Genomic DNA, 17,782 nt, shown 5'->3' with positions numbered 1-17,782 from the left:
TAAGGAATCAAAAGCAAGTAAATTTATGTCCCCTATTTGTTTCCTTGTTAACGCATCTTCATGATATACTAGATCATTTCTTCTCACAAATGGTAAGACTGAACGTATATCTTACCCTCCAGTCAAGCAAGAGCTAGATCAACTTCATCACGGTTAGATTACAATCACACATGGGAATCTGCACTTGTCTCATGTTTATTTGGAATCATAAGCAAATGAATACTGATGATGAAGAAAGTGTGAAAAGGATCAGTCTTTCAGTATCATCTTGTGATCCCATTGCACAGTCGGAATTAGCCGACATAAAAAAAAATAAAAAAACACGAACGTAGATGCCGTGTTTGGATTTCTTTCTTGTTAAGCATTGACAGTGTGATAATCTTGTGGGTTTTTACATTGGAGAAGTTTGTGATTACGGTAAGCAGCAGTTGTACTGGTGAAAAGTGACAATTTTAAGTTCTTGAGACATGATATCTATGAAGACAAGAACCACTGTTGGGTTTATGTTTGGCATTTTGATTTGGTCATATGGTTAAGTTGCATTTTGGTGCAATAAAGGAAAGGGAAAAGGCATTGCCATGTCTGATATTTGCTGTGTATTTGTTGTGAAGTGTCTCCATCTGTCTCTGCTTTTGCTTTATCTTTTCTATTCCCCCTTCCTTCTTTTATAAAATTCAGACAGTACTACGTCCCAGAAAAATATATCAGATCAATTATAAGTATTACGTATTTTTTTTTTTTACATGTTGCGTCAATTATCATTATTATATTTTTATATTACACTTATTACATTTTTTTCATATTGAGATGAGATGAAATTACAAACAATCGCATATCCATTCATTCCATCTCATTATCCTTAAAAAAAAAAAGGGCAGTGCTTTACAGTTCCACTGCACTTTGCAATCCTCTCTATCTTTCATTCTTTTTAATTTTTTTTTATTTTTGAGTTTTAATTTTATAACATATATATATATATGTATGTATCGGCTTGTTGGTTGGCAGGTGATGCAGAGCACGTGCCTGTTGTGCCTTATATTGCAAATCTCCAATGTCATCATTATTTTGCTAACTTCAACATAAGAATTTCACTTTTTTCTAATTTATTACTTTATTTTTTCCCCCTCAAATAAAAAAATTCGCTTTCTAAAAATGCCTTCCTTTCTTAAAGTTAGAGGCCACATCGAGGGTGTTTACCGTTCTTCTAAATTATATTTTAATTAATGGATTTATAAAAAAATAAAAAAAAAATAAATGACTTTATATTAGCATAATTTAAAATACGTCAATGTTCTACAAAATATAATTAATTCAGATGTTAGTATTTAAAATAATTTATTATTATTAGAGATTTTAAATTTATTAATTCAAATGTTAGCCTAAAGAGTCGGAACAGTGGTTTTTGGAGTTTAAATTTTTTGTTCCATGTATTGGGTTTGAATTATAGACGTGTGGTGTTTTCTTTTATGTTTATTTAAAATAGTCTGAAAATTGATACGTTTTATAGATGTTTTTGAAATTTATATGTTATTAGATTTTATTTTGGAAATAAGCTCTCGAATTATTACGTTGCATGTAAGGTATGAATAACGATATTATTAAGATTATAAAAATAAATTAAGAACTTTTCAGTTTTTTTGGAAGAAGCGTATAAACTCTTAATATCCTGTTATTTTTATTTTAAATGCTCATTTTTAAAAAAAAAAAATAAATATTTTTTAACATTTTATAAGCTCTCAAACATTTATAATTTTTTTCTAAAAGTTTTAGAAGCTCATACAAATACCCGTTTAACTTTAAAGACAATAATTTTAAGAAATTATCAATTCTATATTTCTATCTAAAATTTTATACGCGATTATTAAAATAAAGTATTTTTTTTTGAAATAGTAATAGAAAATTTAATATGTTTTAAAAATGTAAAAAAAAAATCCAAATGTATTAAATATAAATATTATTGAAAATGATGGAACTTGGTTGATAAGCTCTCCATCATTGTCACTTATGGCATTGAGTTGTACTTGTTGTCTCTTTTGGCTTAATCACACTCACATCCATCCTCTTCATCAAACATCAAAACCAATCTCCATCCTTCATTTCATTTTCCACCTATTAATAAATACATCTTCACCATCCTTTTTTGTCCCCCTTTTTTCCTCTAGAATTGGTCAATAGAGGTAGGTACATACACACATATACTAATATTAATATTTCTAAATAATTCGGTTATAATTATATGAAAATATTTTCGATTATTAATAATTAAATATAATAATTATTAATGTCAAATATATAAGTAACTAACAATATTATAACAGAACAACAACTGCTATTAAAATAAATCATCATCCACACTAAGGTAAATAAAGCGATGGGAAAAATTGCAATTTTAATCTTGTAATTTATAGTGGGGGGCAATTTTGGTCCTGCACAAATTGATTTTCATAATTTAGTCATGCAACTTTAAAATTTGGCAATTTTCATCCTTTACCATCCAATTTAGCCAAGAAAATTGCATGTGACTTGTACATGAACCAATTAAATTATAGTTTTAGTCTAATAACTTAGGAGCGTTGGTATTTTTATCCTTCATGAATTTATTTATAAAACTAAAATTACAAGTAAATTGTAATTTTCGGTCAAATTGACTGGAACGGACTAAATTGTCAAAATTATAAGATTATAGAACTAAATTACAAAAGTTAATTTGTATAGGACTAAAAAAGCCACTCCTAAGTTACAGGACTAAAATTACAATTTTTCCATAAAACGATTGATGCCCAAACTACTGCTTAAACGATTAAAATATCAGCCAATGCTACAAATTGATCAAAATTTCCAAGAATTCACGTATTTTCTAATTGATCAGACTCGAACACGACTTGATGATGTACTTCATTTCCATGTTTGATCATATTTGGATCAACATTCACGTTGGGTTTTACAATCTGATCATCTCCATAAATATAGAGTTTCTAGATGTCGTGCTGCATTCTTTTCACTGTGTTTAATATTTTTATGAGCTATTTTTTATATTGGCCTCACTAACTTAAGTATGAGATGATTATAATTAGAGTCTACCCGATGTTTTTATTGACCATTGTAAGTGTAAGTTTATTGCGGTTAAATTATAATGACGTTGATAATTTATGCCTGTCATTGCAGGTGTTATCTTATTCGAACCCATATCCATGATTACACGTGCGCTCTACCCAAATCCAATCCATAAAATACTCTTTGAATCTTATCTATATTATATCCAAAAATAAGATGGCCGTGTCTGAGTTTGTTCGTTAATTGACAAGCCTAATTGATACTCACATTTATTTTATAAATTATAATTTTACAAGACAAATATACCCAGAGAAAATGAATTCAAGTTTTGCATTTTTAAAAGAATGTTTTTTTAGTAAAACTTAAGTTGAGATAGATTTTTAACTTATTTTAACGATAAAAATACCGAAGTTTTACTTTTATATAAATAAAAATGATAAGAAACTAAATATAATTTTAAAGCATCCATTTGATCTTGCCAAAAAAAAAAAAAAGTAGGAGTTCCAAGATATAATAATATTTTTTTATGAAATAATTAATAAATGAATAAAAGAAATAGTAAATCAATAAAGATTAGACCCTAATGAATAAATTGATATCTTCAAAGAAATATTTACAAAATGGCAGACTACAATGCAATGTATACACACAATATTCCAAATCTATATTATTTGAGTTTTGATTTTCAAGAAACATTTAATATTTTATTTGAGAAGTTATTAATAATTTGTTTTGTTTTATACGGCAAATAAATTTTCTTACAAGCTGTTGACATGAAAATTCGAGAGTTATGGATAAGAAAACAAGTCCCCAAAATAAGGATAAACTATAATATAACTAAGGAAAAATGTAAAAGCAAAGTACATAAATTAAAAACTTATATATATTTTTAATGAATAAATTCGTCGCGCTTACTCTAAATAAAAGAATCTAACTGTAAATAATACTTAACTTAGTCGGTAAAATTAAGATTTTTATGACCATAAAATAATCGGTTCGAGTCTATTTTGATAGCAATTGTTTAGGTTGTTGGTTATTTATATATATTTGATATTGATAATTGGTATTTTATTTGGGTCTCCATTTACTTTTATCTACTGTACTAGTAGTTGTTTGTTCGTTTTGTATAATTAATAATTGATCTCGACAACTGGTATATAGGTTACTATCGCACGCGGTTCTCGCGAGCAATAAAAAGAATTTTGGTGTGAGATGATAAAAATAAAAAAAATATGTAAAAAGAACAAATTATAATTATAAATTGTAATAAATGTTAAGAAGTAAGGTGAGAGAGAAATGTGGAGTAGTGGGAAGTTAATTAAAAAATATATATATAATTGTGAGATTATTAAAAAAATAGTAAAATTACTAATCTAACCAAATTCTTTTAAAAGAAAATATAAAATAAAGGGTAAATTTGAGTATTTAAAATTGGTACGATAAAAAGTTTTCTTTTGTAATTGTATAAATAGTTATAACCAATTTATTTAAAAAAGAAGAAGAAGAAGAAGTAGAAGAATCTAGACATTATGGAATGTTTCTTTTACCAAAGTTTATCTGAATATTGTCCAACTCGATCACCGTAATTCCATAAACAAATTAGAAATTAAGCTGAGTTTTCATTGAATTTAGTATTATAAGTTAACCAACAATTGATCCATAATACCCCCAAAAATAAAAAATTGGGACTCCACTATCATACACCTGCAGCCAAAAGAAATATGGTTTTTTGCTATAATAAATTACTATAGTTAAAAATAATCATAATTATGCTATGGTTATCAGCTCGGCAAATGAGGTCATAATATTAGTCATAACTAGAAATTATTGGTAAATGTGTCATTCATAGTCAAGAACCCGCACAAAAGCTTTGGCTACGCCTAAGACCATGTCATATGTTAATCAACAGTGGTCAGTAATTTAAATTTTCACAGTAAAATGTTTGAGTATAAATAATAATATTGATTTAATATTATTTTTTAACTGTATTCCTTATAAATGTAGGGAATATCCCATTTTTAGTATATAGTTTCTTTTTATAATTTAAGATAGTTTTTGTTATATAATTTTATTAGAGACTCTATTGTTAGTAATTTATGAAATAATTTTACATTTAACTGTTTCACTAAACCCAAAAAAAAAATGACAGAATATAAAAATTATAAAAACAGAAAAAAGGGTGGAAAGATAATTTAAAAAGAGCAAAAAGGGAATTGCAAGTAGTCAAAAAGTAAACAATGGCTATAAGGCCATAGTTGCTGTGTTTAAAGTTGTCATTTTCTTTTACCCCTTTTTCCATTTGATCTGAGAATTAAGACTGCAGAAATATTTGAAAAACGATAGATACGGTTCTTCCATCAATCCAGTGCTTGTCCACTAATCAATGCTATCATTTCTTAATTAGTTAATTAATTAATATATAATTAAAATATTTAATATAATAATCAAAGTTGGGAGTTGCAGAATCCATCTCTTTTGGTATGCAGAGGCATGTCTGATACCCAGTGCAATTACTAAAATGCCTCTCTCAATTATTTAATCAAACCCTTCTGATTCCAACTCACTAAAGCTACTTAATTAATTATGCTTCAATTTTTATAATTATTTATCGTCATTTATTTAATTAACTCTTACACATATATAAAAATAATGAATAACTATTGATGGGGGTAAAATATAGAAAATTACCAAATTGCCCTCCGACGGGATAAGAAATAACCATAAAGAAAACGAGATGCGAATCTTTTGTTTGTTGGGGGGGGGGGGGCTGGAATGCCGGCCCTTGGTTACACAGCACGTGGCAGAATCGAAGCGTGCTGCTTGGGTTGGGTTTCGTATTATTGGTATATAATCTGTAAGTAGTGATCCACTTCTCATTTACAATTTTGTTACTAGACATGACAGTGGTTTCAAATAATTGGAACCCTACTTCAAATGAGACGGGTTTGGGACTTAAATACAATTATTATTAATAATTAAATTATTTTCTAAATTCTTGAATTTTAAGTTTTGAGTTTTCTATTTCAGTCACCTCATTTATTTGAAAATATTTACTGATAACGACAATCAGATTTAAAACAACAATAATGGAAAATGACATGATGAACTATTAGTATGTATTAACACCTCCCAATTTTTTGTGGTTCACATGAATAATGTCGCGCAGTTTGATTTAAGAAAATATTTATATTCTAAAATTTGAAAAAAAATTCCAAACAATTAATTGGATCGGGGTGCGGATGGAATGTTACATGATTTTTTTTTTGGGAGGGGGGTTTATTCCGGACAAATTTGAGTCTAGATTCAAATTTTCCTCAAATAAATTAGGGCGGGTCTTGGATCCACACGAAACCATCCCTTCGCCAACTCTATTAATATTACATATTCAACCTATTGACCTCTTTGTATTTCTTTTACGGCTTCTACACTATTTCACTAACTTCATCATTAGAGTATTTTAGTTAGGGGAGACCTCGGCATGTCTAATTCTACCTTAATTCCGAATTATTCAAATCATGACTTGTTTTTATGTGTAAAAGAGTACAGAAAGAATTATACCTCTGAGTTGTATAAATTTTTTGATTTAAATTAAGCTTAATTTGAAGATATATATATATATATATATGTATTATATAAAAGACAAAGAGTCCCACATTCTCATTGAATGGAAGACAAGGACTTCAATCATCAAAGACAATTAGAATGTGAATGTTGTTACACTATGTCTCATTCCACCACAACCTTAGCATTGCAAGAGAAACAACTTCAGCCAAACAATTGCAAAAATCCAAGAAGTAAATAAAATAAAATAAAATAAAATAAAAAGAAAGAAACATAATCCACCTCTCATCCTCAACCTAAATCATCAACTCATGAAAAATTCCCAAATTAATTTTCATGTTCAAAAGTTCAAGAGTAGTGGTGTTGAGATGAAGTCAATCTCTTCTTCGTTATTGTTTGCTTTGATGGAATTTTATGGACTTATCTAAATTAATTATCATAATTAAAAGTAAAAAATTACGATGAATAATAAGTAATCACAGCTAAGCACAATCATTGGCTGTCATTTCCAACATGCCATGCAAAAATGTTAATTACAGTTGAAAACAATTTTGATTATAGTTAAAAATCATGACAAATACTTTGATTGTAACTAAATCATAACAAAAATATTAATTAAAATGTAAGTTTGCACGTTAATTTGTTAGAGGGATTGATGTTATTAGAGTAAATTGGAATTTCAACAATCAGTCAGTAAATTTTGCTTGAATAAAATGCCCTAAGATAACATGTAGTTATTTTTTTTACATAGTAATCACCTCTTATAATTTATCAATAATTCTAATGCACATTTAAAGGTAAAATATTTAGTAGTTCTAACAAGTTAATCCTTTTATTTTTTATTTAACTATAATAAAATTAAAATTATACACACAAATTGAGTCGATACTATTTGCTAGTTTAAATAAGATGTTGGAGGAGGACATGGATGTTTCGTCGCTCCTGAACTCAAACAATATGAGAAAGCAATGAAAATATACAATTTAAAACACAACGAATTATAAAAAAAAATAATTCGCATACGAAAACTAGCATAAAATTAAAATACTCCAACTAATTAAAATTAAAGTTGCTATATAGTACCACCATTTTGTAGCTAAATTATCATTTTAGAATTTTAGTAAAAAAGACGACTTGTTCGTAAAATTAAGAAATATCTCATTTTTTTTAAAAAAATTATATGGGACCAAAAGTATAGAACTCAATCAATGGCCGATAAGAAATAGATAACCTTACTATAAATCATTAAGAATGTCGATGAATTCAAGTGGTAGGATTAAAGGCTCAAATTTTAAATCATATGAAAACGTAAGCGTCGGTCTATTTTAATAATAATTTATTAATTTTATTTTATTTGAACACAATATTTGATCCTAGATATGAATATATTTATTTTAAGTTTTGATATTTAAATATGCAAAATGATGTATTGATGAACTGTGTTATAAAAAAGAAAAGAAGAAAAAGACTAGGAAAAAGATTTGTGAAATTTGTGAGTGTCAAAAGTGTGCCCCATTGTCTGCTGTCTTTCTTTCTTCTCACACACACTGTCCTCACCTCTTTAAACAATAATTTTCAGGTTCCATTTCTAAACTTCTATTTTCTTTTATTTATATTAATATAAAAAAGTTCCGACTACATTTATAAACCACGATTATAGTATTTAATTTTTAAATATTTTAATTGAATAATTTTAAAAATTAAAATTATTATTATTTTTTAAGAAAAATAATTTTATAGATTTTGACACTATTATATTAATTCTTTTCTTGTGTCTATATACTGTTTGTTTTTTTTATAAATGTGATATATCGATTTATATATTTATTTTTTATAATATATTTTTAAAATGTAAAAAATTATTATATATACGTACTAACGGTATGTTATGATGGCCGGTAAATAATAATAATAATAATAAAATAAATAAATAAATAAAAAGAATAACAATGACAGTCTAAATTAGTGAAATTAAGATAAAAGAATGAAATTATTATTATTATAATTAATAGTTGAGGAAAAAGGGGTCTCCCCTAAAATTGGCACCTTTTCTTGATTCTTCAACAAAACATTCATCACTTCCCAAAGGCTTCTCCATTAACACACAATCTCACCCTCTCTCTCTCTATCTCTCTCTCACTGGGTCTCCTCCACTCTCACTCTTCTTCACTTTCCTTTCCCCTAGGGTTCGGGTTCGGGTTCCTCTGTTCTAGGGTTTTGTACCAACAGAATTATGGTTGTTACGCCCCATTTTAGTTTCCAATGAAAAAGTAGGGAAAAGGGAGAGGAAAAAAGAAAAACCACATTTTATTTTTCAAGAAAAAGAGGAAAAAGCATTACAAGAAGTTCCTTTTTCTGTATCCTCTCTTGTTTTTTTCTGAACCTGGGATTTGAAGGTGGAGTTGGATCAGTGGAGGTCTGAGATCGGAGCCGGAAATGCAGGGTTTTTTGAAGATGGGTTTAAGCTTCAAGAGGCAAAGATCGAGTTTTTATCAGTCAATGGAAGTGTGATGTTAATTGAAAGTTGTCAAGTGAAGGAGCAGGAGAAAGAAGCAGAGTTATTGGGCTTGCAAACATGCATTTTGCTAAGCTTGATGACTCTCCTATGTTCCGTAAGCAGGTTGGTTTCCGGGATTTTTCTTCTTTTTTTTTGGCTGAATCGATGATTTGATTTTCTTTTCTTTTTTCTGTCTACTCAAAATTGTAGTGAAGTTTATTTGCTCTGGCTTTGCTGTTTTTCTGATAAAAAAATAGTTTAGCTGCGTGATTTTGATTGTTTTGAATTGTTTTACTAATTGTTGACTGTGTGTAGACCAAGATTTTGATATCTTTGATTCCCTGTTTAATTTTCGATTATGCTCATTTCTATACTATTTGAAGAAATGTTGGCTTTTCTGGTAGGTATTACCGCCTAACATAGTAACATGATAGTACTATAGGAGTTCAAACTTTGACTATGAAGTAAAACTTGTTTGGTTGTGCAATTATATACAATTCTTTTTTCCAATTTCTCTTGGTCATCCCTGTTCAAAAAGAAAAAAATAAGGAAAGTTCATGGCACTGTGAACTTTTATTTGTTTCCATTATGATTCGTGATGCGCGAAGAAGAATCGGTGGTTGAGGAATTTTGCTTGTGAGGATGTTGAGAATTGTTGTTTTCTCATTCTTGATTGTCAAAATATCCGGATTTGCAGTTGAATTTTGAACTAACTGTAACTCTTCATATTAGAAAATTCGGTAGAAAATGATTTGCAGATATACCCTTCTTTTGAAGAAAAACTAAAATTATTGAACTATTGAAACTTTTGCCTTTCTTTAACAGCTGATCCATTGCTCCAGTATATTTGATCTCATCCTATTGGCAATTTATGAAGTGGTCTTAGATAGTTTATCCACATAACTGCAATATGATTCCATTTCCTGCTTTTGACATTAGTTCTTGGTGCTTGATTACCATTGTTTATTCTTTTTGGTAGCTTTCTAAGAATTACGCCATGTTGGTATGAACAGATACAGACCTTGGAGGAAAGTTCTGAATCCCTAGGGGAAAGATGTCTGAAGTTTTACAAAGGATGTCGGAAATACACGTGAGCACATAGTTGTTTTGTTTCAGCCTTTGTGGTCATGATGTTTTCATATAATTTTTTATGGTTATATGTTTAAAGATATCACTAGTATGTAACACTTAGTTTTTTACTTGAGATATTACCACTGTCTACTTTATGCCTGCTTTTTTATTTTTTAAGCATATGGTTAAATATGATTACGTCTCTACTTTATTCAGTTTCAAATGCTTTTAGTAATTAGTGGTAGCTTGAACTCAAAGCCAATAAGCTCTATTCTGACTTATCCTAATGATATTCAATTTTTGTTTCCATAAAGCTGTTTAGTTCACATTATGGAATTGACCTCAGTCAACAACAAAACCATAAAGAATTGACAAAAGTGTGCATTTTGGTTTTAGTTAGCAAACTATGTGGTGGGGTTGCTGAAGATTCTCTATCGTTTTACAAGCTTTTTGTGGTGTTAATTAAGATTTCTGGTGCCAAATAGCAGTGGAAGGCAGTTTTAGTGTAGTCTAACAGTTCACAGGAGTGGCATCCATTTAATGAAATAAAACTTTGACTTTAGATAATGGGAACTGCTTCACTGTTCTAGTAAGCACAACATTCATCTATTTCTCAGAGGCTGAAAATGAAAGAAAATTTGCTGATCTTGGACCTATTCATCCTATATGATTCAGTGGTTCTGATAATCTTTTACTGTCAACTATCTTGTCTGCTTGCAGTGAAGGACTCGGTGAGGGATATGATGGAGACATAGCTTTTGCTAGTGCACTGGAAACTTTTGGTGGGGGGCATAATGACCCTATTAGTGTTGCCTTTGGAGGTATAAATGACTGTTCTATATGTTTCTTTCTTTTGTTATTTAGATACACATTATTTATGATTGAAACTTCTGTTCACACAGCAATAGAACCTAGTTTCTCCTAGTGTCGTCCCCTGTTGTGTACATGTGTTTTGGCAGTCACAATTCTGTTGTAAAAAATGTATATGCTACATCCTCATGTTTCTCTTGTCACAAGTCTATTTGTTTAAGTTGCAGTATGTACAAAAGCCTAGTGGCTTGAGTATTTGTAACAAGTTTTGTGGTGAATAACGTTTAACGAGGATGGGTTTTCTTGGTGTGTGGGCTGGTATTCACGATGCCTTGTCCATGGAACATTGGTAGCTGATCATGTCATAGCTGTAGGAAGATGTTGTGGTCGTTCTTATTTCTTGAGTTTCTTTTTCCATTCTTAAGTGATGCTTAACTGTGGGATTTCAATCGGCTAATTCTCCTTAGTAGACACTGTTAGTGTGCATTGATAATTGAAGTTAGAACTTCAGCATTGTTACAAATGCTTAACTACCTGAGGGAGATAATTGTTATGGTTGTGTCCGCATTCTAAACTTTTCTTATTCTGTTTTGGCCAAGTGCTTCTCATCTTTTGGTTTGATCTTATTCCGCAGTTTCATTACCTCATGCTATTGATGAAAGGTTGAATAATTTCATCTTTTATATTGGCAGTTTGAGTTACTGTCAGTATAGTTGATGGTATTAATTTGAAATCTGATACTTGTAGGTCCTGTCATGACAAAATTCACTATTGCACTGAGGGAAATCGGAACATATAAAGAAGTGCTTCGATCTCAGGTAAGTCCATTTTGGTTTGTGTTTTTCTGGCTGGTTGATGTCCTTCGACCAATAGAAGAGTTTTATTTATTTTAGAAATTAGGGGCGTAAGGAAAGAGGTTTTTAAATTTCTTTACGTTTTTGGTATGCTTCTTTAGCTTAAAAGTATTTTAAATGCTGCAAGACTGCTACTATTCCCTTGTAGTTTAGCAGTATCATAGCTGTTACCAAATTTATCACATGCTTGCTTGCTGATAATTTTATTTTCATGTGAAGTTAAAATGTTGATTGACTTTCTATGTACATTTAAATGGCCTTCCAGAAAGTTTTTTATTAGTTATATGTCTTTCTGATTCTGTTTTTATTTTTTTCTCTAAGCATAAAGTTTCGGTGCAGCGACATTGTGTAGAAGAACTGTTAAACAACATTCTTTTTACATCTTTGGTTACTGTTGAGAAGATTTCTTCTTTTATTTTTTCTTCCCTCACAAGGCTCCTGAGCTATAATATTAATCATTCTTTTTTGCTCAGTTAGTCTGTCTTGCATGATTCGATAAACGAGTAAAACTGAGACAAACACATGACAAGCAATGTATATTAACTCCATACATCTAATTGATTGGCTGCTTTGTTTGTCTATTCAGGTTGAGCACATGCTAAATGAGCGTTTGCTGCAGTTTGTGAATTTAGATTTGCACGACGTCAAGGTACCATATATCTTAAGCCTTTTGCAGTTAAATTAGTGCCATCATCAAAATTTGTCGAAAAAGTTATGTGAAGAACTACAACCACCATATATTGGTAATCGGTACCTCGGAGATGTTAGTTCTATTGTAGTTAATTATATATAAACTGCTGAGACATCTCCTTATTTAGATAAGCCATTTTCTTGTTGGACCACCTGATGAATGAAGCCATGGTAGTCTTATTTCTTAGGTCCATTGATACATCACATCCTGCTTCAACTTAAACGTGTCGCCTATATTCCATTTGATGCATCAAATTTCTGTTCTAGGCCCAGATTGTTTTATGATTACCTTTTTTTAGTTACTTCTACGTGTTTCCTCAATTGATATATCACTCTGGATTTGACATGTCTCCTGCATATGCTTCATGCATTATCTTTATCTACTTTTTCTTCTGGTAATTTCCACTAATGGACATTAGTATGCAGGAGGCAAGAAAACGCTTTGACAAGGCCAGTCTTCTCTATGACCAGGTGATATTTCATTATGGCTCCTCCATTCTTGCTTTTGCGTTTAGTGTACCTAAGCCTCTGACTGGGCACCTTGTGGGTTGAAGGGTTGGAGTTGGGTGGTTTGCTTATTAGCAATGCCTGCAACCAGATAAATGACATTTATGAGCTATGGAATGAGTGGAACAATATCAGTGGCTTAAAATACCAGAATACATTACTTGGATACTTGTTGGTTTCCCTGTTTTGATGAAAAGAAATTCTGTTATAAAATGTCATTTGGGGAGTTGGGCAAAAGAATTTCTTTATTGCAATTTTGGACATTTCTTATCCACACTTTAATTACACTTAGTTTAATCTGCTGATCTGTTGTGTGAGGAGATCTGGATTGAATTATAAATGGGTGTAAATGAATTCTAGCTATTTAGGCTAACCATTTACTTGAAAGAAATGATGAGTATGAGATAGTTGCTAGCTGAGCCCATTACACCTGAGCCATGCTAGCTATTCCTGCCCATGTGATGTCAGTGGCATGCCAGTGTTCTGCTAGTATTTAGTTCTAATATGTAGGATGTTGCTGCAGGCTCGTGAGAAGTTTTTGTCATTAAGGAAGGGCACAAGAAGTGATGTAGCAAATGTCCTGGAGGAGGTAAAACATGACATTTGGACTAAGCAAGCTAAATTATGAAAAGTGCATATTGAGTTCCTGTGCTACATTTGACTCACTTTGCTACATTTTCTAATGTTGTCTGGAATGCATCCAGGAGCTTCATCATGCTCGGTCAACTTTTGAGCAGGCACGCTTTAATTTGGTGGGTGATATTTCCACTTTCTTATTGTCATTATCTCCTGGCAAAATGTGATCTGTAAACACACATGTTCACCATTTGAATGTTAATCATCCAGGTAACTGCTCTATCCAATGTTGAAGCAAAGAAAAGGTTTGAGTTCTTGGAAGCAGTTAGTGAAACAATGGCTGCTCACCTTCGCTATTTTAAACAGGTAAAGCTAAATGGTAACCCTTATACTCAATGTTGCTTTCATTTTCCGGCTCCTCTAATTTTTGGGTTTCATGCAGGGTTATGAGCTGTTGCATCAGATGGAACCATATATTAACCAGGTCTCAACTTATGCCAAACAATCAAAGGAGAGGTCTAACTATGAGCAGGCAGCTCTTAACGAGAGGATGCAAGAATATAAGAGACAGATTGATAGGGAGAGCCGGTGGTCTTCGAATGGTTCAAATGGATCTCCAAATGGAGACGGAATACAAGCAATTGGGAGGAGTTCCCATAAAATGATAGAGGCAGTCATGCAATCTGCTGCAAAAGGAAAGGTCAAAGAGTATAACATTTAAGATGACCGCTGAATTGTATTATATGTTCTTTGATTCTTTTTTGTTTTCTTTTTTTTTTTAATTTTTATTTTTTTGCATACCAAACTGAAGCCTTAAAGATTTTTCAGGTTCAAACAATTAGACAAGGCTATCTTTCAAAACGGTCGTCAAACCTGAGAGGTGATTGGAAAAGAAGGTTCTTTGTTCTTGATAGTAGAGGAATGCTGTACTATTATCGCAAAAGAAGCAGCAAACCTTCGGTAAGTGGATATTCAAACCATGTTTTGTAGTAAAAGGAGATGTCGAACCTGTTCAAGAGATCGTCTCTCTTTAACCCCATGAAATATCATCTCATTGCAGGGGTCTGGCACACAACTTTCTAGTCAAAGGAATAGTTCTGAATTGGGTTCTGGATTGCTCAGTCGGTGGTTGTCTTCTCATTATCATGGTGGAGTGCATGATGAGAAATCTGTTGCTCACCACACTGTGAACCTGTTGACGTCAACAATAAAAGTTGATGCAGACCAGTCAGATTTAAGGTTCTGCTTCCGGATCATCTCACCAACAAAGAACTACACATTGCAGGTCTGCTGTTCTGCCAGTCAGATTTCAATTTAGTATGCCGCTTGACATCTCAACATTGTATACTTTATTAAATATACATTTGGTAGCCCATTGATGGTTGATAGTTTACATGGCTAAATTTTCCCTTTTGCTTGTCAGTGCAGGCGGAGAGTGCCCTGGATCAAATGGATTGGATTGAAAAGATTACAGGGGTGATTGCGTCATTACTGAGTTCTCAGGCCCCCGAAAGGGTAATTTTTCGATGAGGTTTTGCACTTTAGCCATCTTCATTCTCTGACATTCTAATAACTGAAAATTTGTTATTATTGATTCAGTGTTTACCCGCTAGTCCAATGGGCAGTGGTCATCATCGATCCACCAGTGAGAGTAGTTCATTTGAAAGTGCTGACTATGATCATGGAGCAGTTGAAGAATACACGTCTGAGAGGTTTACCTCTTTGCATATAGACCGTCCAGTGAGAAGCTCACAGCAGCAAAGAATGGGTTTAAAGAGCGAGAAGCCAATTGATGTATTACGGAAAGTGTGTGGCAATGACAAATGTTCTGATTGTGGTGCCCCTGAACCAGACTGGGCATCCTTGAATCTGGGCGTTCTTGTCTGCATCGAGTGCTCTGGTGTCCACCGTAATCTTGGTGTGCACATATCTAAGGTATAGGAAATACTGGTGGTGCTACTGATACATTCTTAGTCTTATGAGTATCACCAGTGTCCAGTACATGATTTATTGGTGGAGAACTTGCTGAAAATACATACTTAATGGTTGAAGTACATGCACTTATAGCTAGTAATCGTGAACAGTTCTTTAGTCTTCATCCACGGATAATAATAACGCCTTAGCATCAGGACATTGCTAGCTTAATATACTTTACTCTTTTACACCATATTTCTATGTCCTTGTCAGGATAGGAGTTGAGGTGGTAAGATATCTGTGGCTTTCACAATGTCTTTCTTGGGTGGATAACGGTGATCTATATTGATAGTTTTTGAAACGTTATGCTTCATTATAATATGTTGTATTCATTTCGTTGCTTGTCTCTGCAGGTAAGATCACTGACTCTTGACGTCAAAGTGTGGGAGCCATCTGTTATAAATCTATTTCAGTCTCTAGGCAATACCTTCGCTAATTCAGTCTGGGAGGAATTGCTGCAGTCAAAGGGGGTATTCCAAGTTGATCTTGGCCCATCAGGGTAAATCTCCTCTGTTGTTCTATATAATTTTAATGTGCTCACTTGAGTTGATTTCAATGAAAATTTGTTCTATGCCACTTATCTATTCCTTCTCTGTGAAGCTTGTACAGGACAAATAAGCAACAAATGCTTTACTTCAGCAAGCCCAACCCTGCTGATTCAATTTCTATAAAGGAAAAATTTATTCATGCCAAGGTAATTGTCTTGTCGCTCTTATTTTTGTCCCTGAACTTGTATTTTCATTACCGTCTTCTTTAAATGCCAAGTTGTCTCCAAAATTGGGTATAAAAGTTATCTATCTGGTTTTGTTCTCTTGGTGATGTCTGCTTGTTGATAACTTTCAAATTTGCTTTCTGATTCGTGACTGTGCATATGCTCTTTTCTCCACCACAGTATGCAGAGAAACTTTTTGTTCGGAAGCCCAAGGAAAATCATTTGGTGGCACAGCAGATGTGGGATGCTGTTCGTTCCAACGACAAGAAGGCCGTTTATGGGCTCATTGTGAACTCAGAAACAGACGTGAATGCTGTATATGAACAAGGAACTAGTAACTCTTCTCTTACGCTCGCCAAAGTAATGCTGATGCAGGAGCAAACCGCCCTCGATCCCTACTCCACTTGCTCGGAATCCCAGGTGTTGCACAAGAGATTTTCGGGTGCGAGCACAAGTGAAGGCAATAATAGTATCGACGATCTTGATGGATGCTCGTTGCTTCACCTTGCTTGTGAAACTGCCGATATTGGAATGATAGAGCTTCTTTTGCAATACGGTGCTAACATAAATTCTACAGATTCAAGGTCACAGACTCCTCTTCATCGGTGTATCATTAAAGGCAAAACTGCACTCGCGAAGCTCCTCCTCACAAGGTAAATATGACACTTTTGAAACATATCTGATGAATTATCTGTCATTCATGTGATTCTACTTGCATCCATATTCAAATTCATGGAGCTTCTTATGCACTCCAGGGGAGCCGATCCGCGGGCTGTCGACGAACAAGGTAAAACCCCTTTTCAGCTTGCCATGGAGACGAATTTTGATGACAGTGAGGTTCTTGGATTACTGGCGGAGCCACATGAATGATGAGATCACTAGAGAATACAAGTACGGAAGCAAGGTAGGCAGTGTCATCGATTGGGGTGTCAGGAGTAAGTCTCGTGTAATTACATGTGGTAGCTTGCTCTCCGATTAAGAACGCCAAGCGCGAATCTGGGAAACGCATTTACAAGTGTAAGTTGACATTGAAGTCGGATGTGCATGCGTGCGTGTTAGTTTTGATGTTTCATCCTATGGTGAGAAGTGGTGGGAGATTTTAGGTGTGAGGAGACTCTTGTAATATAATGTTGATTTTTCAGAATTATTTATATTTGTTGAGGGTTGTGTTTTTGTTGTGTGTTGTATGTAAATGGGATGGGATGGGATGGGTTTAGGTTTCCTAGTGATAGGATATGTGTGTGGTGGTGACTGTGAGGCATAACTTTGGTGTATACTCTTTTTAGTTGGAATCTCAAGTACAAGAGTTTTTGCCTTTTGCCCATCTATTTCTGACCTTCATTCTTCACACTTTTGGATTAGGTGTTGCATGCATTTTTCCTTTCTTTAAAGAAAGTTTATCAATCATTTGTAACATTTTAAAGAGATTATAAGTTGATCCAAACATGATCATAGTTAAGTTTAACAAAAGCACAT

General features: G+C 32.4%; 1 protein-coding gene across 2 annotated transcripts; it reads left to right on the top strand.

The window, feature by feature from the left end:
- On the top strand, positions 9,159–17,634 carry LOC105168690 (ADP-ribosylation factor GTPase-activating protein AGD3; the record flags this gene model as incomplete). Of its 2 annotated transcripts, none has more annotated exon segments than XM_020695880.1 (18): positions 9,159–9,235; positions 10,126–10,202; positions 10,904–11,004; positions 11,741–11,811; positions 12,434–12,496; positions 12,964–13,008; positions 13,568–13,633; positions 13,749–13,796; positions 13,891–13,986; positions 14,063–14,320; positions 14,449–14,580; positions 14,681–14,905; positions 15,049–15,135; positions 15,220–15,555; positions 15,948–16,093; positions 16,204–16,288; positions 16,487–16,959; positions 17,062–17,634. In XM_020695880.1, coding segments are annotated over 18 exon segments (2,501 nt in total), but the record flags the coding sequence as incomplete, so codon positions are not given.

This window comes from Sesamum indicum, linkage group LG8 (assembly GCF_000512975.1).
Source record: "Sesamum indicum cultivar Zhongzhi No. 13 linkage group LG8, S_indicum_v1.0, whole genome shotgun sequence".
NCBI lineage: Eukaryota > Viridiplantae > Streptophyta > Magnoliopsida > Lamiales > Pedaliaceae > Sesamum > Sesamum indicum.
Note: the sequence above shows the minus strand (reverse complement) of the source record. Positions and strands in the feature narration are given on the sequence as shown.